The sequence below is a fragment of the Haemorhous mexicanus genome, chromosome 19, assembly GCF_027477595.1.
Source record: "Haemorhous mexicanus isolate bHaeMex1 chromosome 19, bHaeMex1.pri, whole genome shotgun sequence".
Taxonomy (NCBI): Eukaryota; Metazoa; Chordata; class Aves; order Passeriformes; family Fringillidae; genus Haemorhous; species Haemorhous mexicanus.
This window is the reverse complement of record NC_082359.1, coordinates 13,788,710-13,796,225: the sequence shown is the minus strand read 5'-3', so window position 1 is coordinate 13,796,225 and position 7,516 is coordinate 13,788,710. Positions and strand designations below refer to the sequence as shown.

The window sequence follows — 7,516 nt, the reverse complement described above, 5'->3', positions numbered from 1 at the left end:
CACAGAAATAGGGAACTGTGAGCAACCCATAATTGCCTCCTGGAAACCTGAGCTGTATCAATAGCATTCCATTTTGAATGTTTGTATTAAATATATTAAACCCATGAGTTTAGAGAGGAGTTTGAGCTGCTAAACCTTCTGGTAATGTGAATATAAATATGAGTACCTGCATTATTTAAAATCGAGTGTTCCCAAGGACTAAACAAACGCTGCAAGTGGCTTTACTCCACTCCCAAAGCATTGCAAATGGAAGATTCCTTTACAGCAGGATGAGCATGCCTCTCTCAGAGCTTGGGATTAGAGCCCAGCTCCCAGGCTGGGGCAGTCTCCAGGCAGCTGTTTCTGCAGGAACCACTCCGAGGGCAGGAGCAGTCAGGCAGGTGAGCTGAGAAACCAAGGGCAGGAGCTGCCAGCCAGGTGAGCTGTCAAACCAAGGGCAGGAGCAGTCAGGCAGGTGAGCTGTGACAGTGACACCACAGACACTGTCAAGCCCCACAAACCCAGCTCCAGGCTGCTGCTGCCTTCCTCACTCCTGCCAGCACTGCAGCAGCGTTCCATGGTGGTTGTGAGCAGCTCTTTGCAGAAGTGAGAGCTCGAAGGCACCAGGCCACCACAGCAGCCAGCAGAGCAGCAGCCAAGGCAGCAGGACAGGCCACGACCTGCACAGAGTTAGTGACAGCACAGGCAAAAGGCCACACCACAAGTTAGAGCAGGATTATGCAGCAGGAAGAGTCAATGAAACATTAAGTGGGGGTCTGTCCCTTTGGAAACACCAAGTGTGCAACATCCCTCGTCTTCATCCAGGAGCTTCAGGTCCTAAACACTTCTGAGTAGCCACAAAAACAAACCAAATACTCCAACCGCCCAAGAATTCCCAAACTGAACTTAAAAGTGCCTTCTTTAGAGCAATACTGCACAATAATCATAGTCCAATTCTTCCTACCAGGCAGCAAAAGCTGAATATTGAAGTAATTCATGTACACAAACATGCAAGTTAAAAGGAATAAATGAAATGCTCCACTTTATTAAGAAACCAAAAATACAAAACTGAAGAGTTCAAGACTTCATGTACTCAAACACTACTGAAAAAAAAATTCCTAAACTTAAGTTTTGCTTACTAGCAGTACTAATATTGACCAAGATTCATCTCTACAAGGTAGTGTTAAAAGTTGACATTTTCCACCATTTGTGCTGTAATAAGCCAGTTTCAAATTAAGAACTTGGTGCAGTTACAGTAAAGTCTAGATGTTTAAATCACTGTGGCTCCAGCTAATATAGCACTGGGTAGGCAAGAGCATCCTAGCTCAAACCATGGCTGTTCTCTGGTTAGTGAGTTTGAAGATGCTTGGGATTGGATTAACCAGCTATAGCTCTACTGCTGTTCCATGCAAAGACACAGCTCAAGTCAGTTCACAGGCCTGGGTGCCATTTGCTTCTGGCTGCTGAAACAGAGCAGAAGGTACCAGCCAGGAGCTGGGGCTGCATGCAACTGCAGCACGTGCAAGCAGAACTGCAGGCTGTGCTCTGCACCCCTGCAGCCCGCTCACACGCCTCAGCTCTGGCAGCCAACTAACAAGGACAGGGTGACTGCTAGCTCTGAATTAGCAAGAGGAGCTTAATATGAGAAGCAGGAAGGAAAACAGAATGAGAAATGCAGTAGCAGACAATCAAGTATTACCCTGAAATGAAGAACAGAAGACACTTTGAACAGTTTTCCTAACAATGCATTAAAGTTCACTTGCTTGGAGATACTTGAAATACAACTTTATTACCTAAACAAAAGAATGGGAATGACAGAAACAAGATTTTCCACTTAACACTCTGATGTGACTGCAGCAGTCTTGTATTTGAAACTCAAAAGGGGAAGTAATTGCAGTCCAAAAAACAGCTAAATATGCAGGTCCAAAATATGAAGGTTTTTTTGTTTTGGTTTTTTTTTTTCATTTTGTTTTGTTTGTTTTTTTTAAACTGCCACATTCACTCTCCGAAGCCCATTCATCTCTTTCAGCATCCCAAAGATTAAGCACATGTTCTGTTCAGCTAGATAATAAAGTGGCAAACACGCTGCATCACCAACATCACAGGACAGTTGCCTATAAAACTAGACTTCTGACGCTGGGCTCCAGCTTCATCCCTCACAGGTCATCATCTTCATCTGGCAGTGCAGTGGTCTGAGCAATCTGCAACAAAGGAAGGCACACTTCAGAGCTGCTCTGCTCCCTGTGCCCCGAGGGTGACAGCAGCTCCCAGGCAGCTGCTCCCCGTGCCCCCTGCCACTGACCTGTAAGTCCTGCTCGTACTGTGCTGCCAGTGCTGGGTCCATAACAACTTCAGGAGGTGCGAGCGCAGGCATGGCAACAAACTCCAAGTTGGGATCTCCAATTAGCTTCCTAGCAAGCCACAGGAAAGGCTTCTCAAAGTTGTAGTTACTCTTGGCTGAAATGTCATAATACTGAAAAAAAAGCACACGTTAGACATTATTTTTAAACCCTCTAATATTTAGAGCATATCAAGATTAACACAATCAACTTTCACCTTTTTTTTTTGACTGCACGGCTTTTGTTTCCATGCTCATAAGCAGTTATGATTTAAGTGTCCAGAAACAGTTTCAGGCAGAAAATATGAACTGAAAGGCTACCAAATCTCATCTAGGACAAAACTTTCAGGAGATAATAGTGCATGGATCTTTCTCCTCTGATGTGATCTACTGCAGTCCCAGTCCTGTCAAGGGATGAGACTCTGAGCAGCTACAGCCAAATGCACACAACTCTTTAAGAACTTGGCACAGCTTCTGCTCCAGTGATGATTATCCTTATCATCATCACCTCCCCCTGCCCTGCATTTTGGTTTGAAGGGCCAAGAGATGTGAGGCTGCCTCTGATAGGGACAGAGCACCCATTCCCCCATCCACAGCCCAGCTGCACTCAAAGACAAAACCAACTGGAGTCCTCCCAACTTACCTGGAGATTCTTCTTCCTATGGAACACAATGGATTTTGCCTTGACTTTTCTGTCCTTAATATCCACCTTGTTGCCACACAAGACTATAGGGATATTTTCACATACTCGTACCAGATCTCTATGCCAATTAGGTACATTCTTGTAAGTAACTCTTGATGTTACATCAAACATGATGATGGCACACTGAGCTGCAAGAGAAGCACAGCCACGTTACACCTGGTGTCACCACTTGCTTTCAACACAGGATGGACAAGAGGAACCCAGAGACATCCCACATTAGGGTTAAGCATCTGCATCAGCTTTTCCCTCTGAGCATCACAGTTGTGACAGCTCCTGTTCTGTTCACCAGGCCAGTGCAGGAGCCCGCAGAACAGCCCATGCTGTGTCACCCACATCAGACCAGCTGCCTTTACTAGCTCAGCTGTATCCCTGAGGGACACGGCACTGCACATATGGGAATATACAAGACTATGGAAGCCAACCTGGATTTACCCAAATACCTGGCAGAATCAGTCAACACCTATTAACTCAGCTCAGACATGCTAATAAGGCTCAAAGGCAGGCTGAGAGCCAGTGGTCCACATCTCAGGATGCCCTTGTCCAGAGCAGTTTCTCAAGAATACTTTACAAAAATAAGATATAATAAAGATAGGCAGGTGAGTGAAGTAGCACAGGACAGATGTTTCACTTTTTCAGAAACACAAACAGACTGGCATGAAGGTGTCCAGCTTCCTCAGGTACTGAAAACCTTGAGTCTGTGTTCCAAGCCCTTGCCTGAACACAGCAATAGAACAGAAGCCTGCACTCAGTGGAGCACACGTTTCCCCCTTAACCACCAAATGCCACCAGGGCTACCTGGTCATTCCATCCACAGCACAGCCCACAGTAACCCTGAAACACAACCTCACCACGCTGCCACCCTGGCTGGCAAAGGATGTTATTTATCCTCTCTGCATAAGAGGCTGAGGAGTGCTACACCAGCTCATCACTGCAGCCACACTGACAGCTTCCAGCGTGGCCAGCATGAGCAGAAGGAAGCCCTGAGCCCTAAGAGGCACAGAACTGTCCCCCCACAGCTCTTACCTTGGATATAGTAGCCATCACGCAGGCCACCAAACTTCTCCTGGCCAGCTGTGTCCCATACATTAAATTTAATAGGGCCTCTGTTAGTATGGAACACCAGAGGATGAACTTCAACACCCAGCGTTGCTAGGGAAAAAACAAACAGCAGAGCATTTAGCAAGCCATGGACTGAACTTCCATTTGTGAGGTACTGGAGCTCAAATGTTTCTTCAGACATACCTACATACTTCTTTTCAAATTCACCAGTCAAGTGACGCTTTACAAATGTTGTTTTACCAGTGCCACCATCACCAACCAGAACAAGCTGTGGACAGACAAAGGAAAAGAATCAGAGCAATGCATTTTGAGACATTTATCAGTCATTCTAGCACAGATACTACTCATTGCTACAAAGAGCTTAGTTCCTGCAAGGTGCTGCAAACAAAGAACTGCCCATGAAGCAGCTCCCTGGCTGGGAACCAATTTGCTAAGCCCATCCATCGTGCTGTAACTCTGGTCAGTCTTATCCAGTCCTTGTGAGTAAGAACTGCACTGCACTGTGAATGTGGTTCTACTAAACTACTTCAACAGACTGAATGAAGAATATTTAGGGTTTTCAACCTGAATGTGACCAGATCTGGAGAGAAAATATCCAAATACCCACTGGAGAAACCCGTTACCTTACAATCAAAGAAACCGACAAAACCAAAAACCCACCAACATCTGCACCATGAACTGGAATACACTAGCCAAGAATTGCAGGAAACACAAGTAACAACCTCCTAGAAGCAGTCTTCAGGATGTTAAGATAACAAAAACCACCACCAACCCACCAGCCATTCAAAACACCAGAAAATTCTCTTCTGAAACACTTGAACAATGAGCACATAACACAAAGAATGCTATTCTAATTCATTCTGAGCAAGTCTAGTTCTAACTCACTCCTTTTACAGTGCACCTCAGGTCTTAAACTTAAAAATCATTCGGTAGGCAAAGATTTATTAAAATGGTTTAGACTAAACTGCAAATAGAATATATTGACACAGTTAAGAGACTCTTTTTGTGTATGCTGTATCCAACACTACAATAAATCGCCCCATTAAGGAAAGACCAGCACTTCGAAACCAAACCCACCATCCACGTCGACACCCGAGAGTCCCTTGTGCTACTTTTCTAGCGAAGGGGGAAAAAACCCCCAAAGCCAAGCTGCGAGCCGTTGCCTTACCTTAAACTGCACTTGGGGCTCTCCTTGGGCGGCCATGCTGGCTCTGCGGGGGAAATGGCAGCGTGTGAGCGAGCGCGCCGAGCGCGGGGAGCGGCCCCGCCGGAAGGGGCCGTTTCCAGCTCCGGGCGCGCTCCGGCCGGGCCGGGGCGGGCGGCGCCTCCCGCCCGCGTGTGGCGGCACCGCGCGCGGCAATGGCGGCGCCGCCTCCGCCCGCTCCCGGCCCCCTGCGCCCCCCGGGCCCCGCCGCGCCAAGGCCGGGCCGCGGCCTCCGCAGGGCCGCTGAGCCACGGCCGGCCCCGGCTCCTCTCCGGATCCGCGGAGAGTCCTCCCGGCCCGCCCAGAACCAGCATCCCGCCGCTCACTGCAGCTGCAGCCCCCTCGGGAGAGGCCACGGCCCGCCCCGCGGAGCTGCCGAGCGGGGCTCGCCCGGCCGGGCCTCCCCGCGCACCGGGCCGGCCGCGCTCCCCGCCATGAGCCACCATGACTGAGCAGCGCCGCCTCCCCCCGCCTCGGGCCGCGGGAGCCCCGCTCGCCGCCCCGCACATCGCGCCCGCCCTTCCATCGCGGACGGAGCCGCGCACGACCCCGGCCCTTCCAGCGCCCCGCTCGCGGGGCCGAAAAGCCGCCACGCGCCTCGGCTCCCGCGGCCGCAACGCTCCCTCAGGCGCGGCCTCCCGCCACCCAGCCCAGCCCATCCCATCCCGGCCGCGGGCTAACGGCGACCGCCGCCCCCGCCGGTGGCGCTTTGCAGAGCGGCCACGCGTGCCCCGATGGCGGCGGGGCGCGGGGAGCCGAGCCCGGGCCGGTGCCGGGCCCGTACCTCTGCCGAGGCTCTCCCGCTCCTAGCTCCGTGCCGGGCGCAGGGAAAATGGCGGAAGCGCCGTTCAAATACCCGGACGGCGACGCCGCGCGGCCGCGGGCGGGGGCGGGGCCGCGCGTCACGTGGTGCGCGGCGCGCGGGAGGCGGCGGGAGGCGGGGCCGGGCCGCGGCCATGAGGGAGCGCGGCGGGCAGGGCACCGGAGGGGGCACCGGGCACAACAATCACTTTTAAAAGGCCTTTACATTTCCCGTATCTTAACTCAGGTCAACTGTGGGCAAACTGAGCAAGTGTGGCACAGGTAAGCACACACAAGGCAGCAGGTACAGAGCGTTTGGAGATGTGAGAAGGAGCGCTGCCTTCCGCAGGCCGTGCACGCTCTGCCCTACAAACGCTCAGGCCTTTCACACGAGCCTGTACCACTGAAAAATAACCAGAGCACCCTTTTTACAACTCCTCTCGTGACAATCTCGAGTTATGATTCCTCGTGGGCACCGGGCAGGGCCCTGTGAGGCCGGCCGGCCAGAACGTCTGCCCTGCGCGGCCTCCCAAAGCGCAGAGCAGCGCCACATCCGCAGGGATGAGCGCAGGCACCTCAGGGATGGCGACTCCATCGCCCCGCTGGGCATCCTCTGCCAACGCCTGAGCCCCCGAACAGCGCAACGGCCTTCCCAAATATCCAAAGTGCCTGTGGCCTCGAGGCCCTTTCCTGTGGTGGCCTGGCTGCAGGCAGGCAGGAGGCACTGGCTGCAGCTCATGGTGCCCCGGTGCCAGCTGAGGGGAGCAGGAGGTGCCCCCGAGCGCCCTCAGTTCCCTCATATCTCCTCCAAGGATGCTCTCCACACCTCTGGTGGCCTGGCTGCAGGCAGGCAGGAGGCACTGGCCACAGCTGACCGTGCCTTGGTGCCAGCTGAGGGGAGCAGGAGGTGCCCCCTAAGTGCCCTCATGGCTCCTCCAAGGACGCTCTCCACACCTCCAGTGGCCTCGGTGGCCTTTGCTGGGCACATCCTCCACCCCATGGCCCCTGCAGAGCAAGGGACCAGCACTGCCCACAGCACTCGGGGCTCCTCCCCGGCTGGCCAGTGGTCACTGGGCAGGCTGGGCAGCCAGCCCCGGTGGCAGGAGCAGCTCCTGGGCACTGTGGCAGCTGTGGTCACTGGGCAGGCTGGGCAGCCAGCCCCGGTGGCAGGAGCAGCTCCTGGGCACTGTGGCAGCTGTGGTCACTGGGCAGGCTGGGCAGCTGGCCCTGGTGGCAGGAGCAGCTCCTGGGCACTGTGGCAGCTGTGGTCACTGGGCAGGCTGGGCAGCCAGCCCCGGTGGCAGGAGCAGCTCCTGGGCACTGTGGCAGCTGTGGTCACTGGGCAGCCAGCCCCAGTGGCAGGAGCTGTGGTCACTGGGCAGGCTGGGCAGCTGGCCCTGGTGGCAGGAGCAGCTCCTGGGCACTGTGGTCA

General features: G+C 53.5%; 1 protein-coding gene across 1 annotated transcript; it reads right to left on the bottom strand.

Annotated features, from left to right (window-relative positions):
- Window positions 1-1,742: 1,742 nt before the first annotated feature.
- RAN (RAN, member RAS oncogene family) lies at window positions 1,743-6,191 on the bottom strand. The gene is made up of 7 exons (XM_059863347.1): window positions 6,068-6,191; window positions 5,248-5,290; window positions 4,263-4,347; window positions 4,044-4,169; window positions 2,961-3,148; window positions 2,282-2,452; window positions 1,743-2,180 (listed from the first exon to the last, which is right to left on the bottom strand). The coding sequence occupies exons 2-7, from the start codon at window positions 5,281-5,283 to the stop codon at window positions 2,136-2,138; spliced, it is 651 nt and encodes a 216-aa protein (XP_059719330.1). The 5' UTR covers window positions 5,284-5,290; window positions 6,068-6,191; the 3' UTR covers window positions 1,743-2,135.
- Between the last annotated feature and the right edge of the window lie 1,325 nt (window positions 6,192-7,516).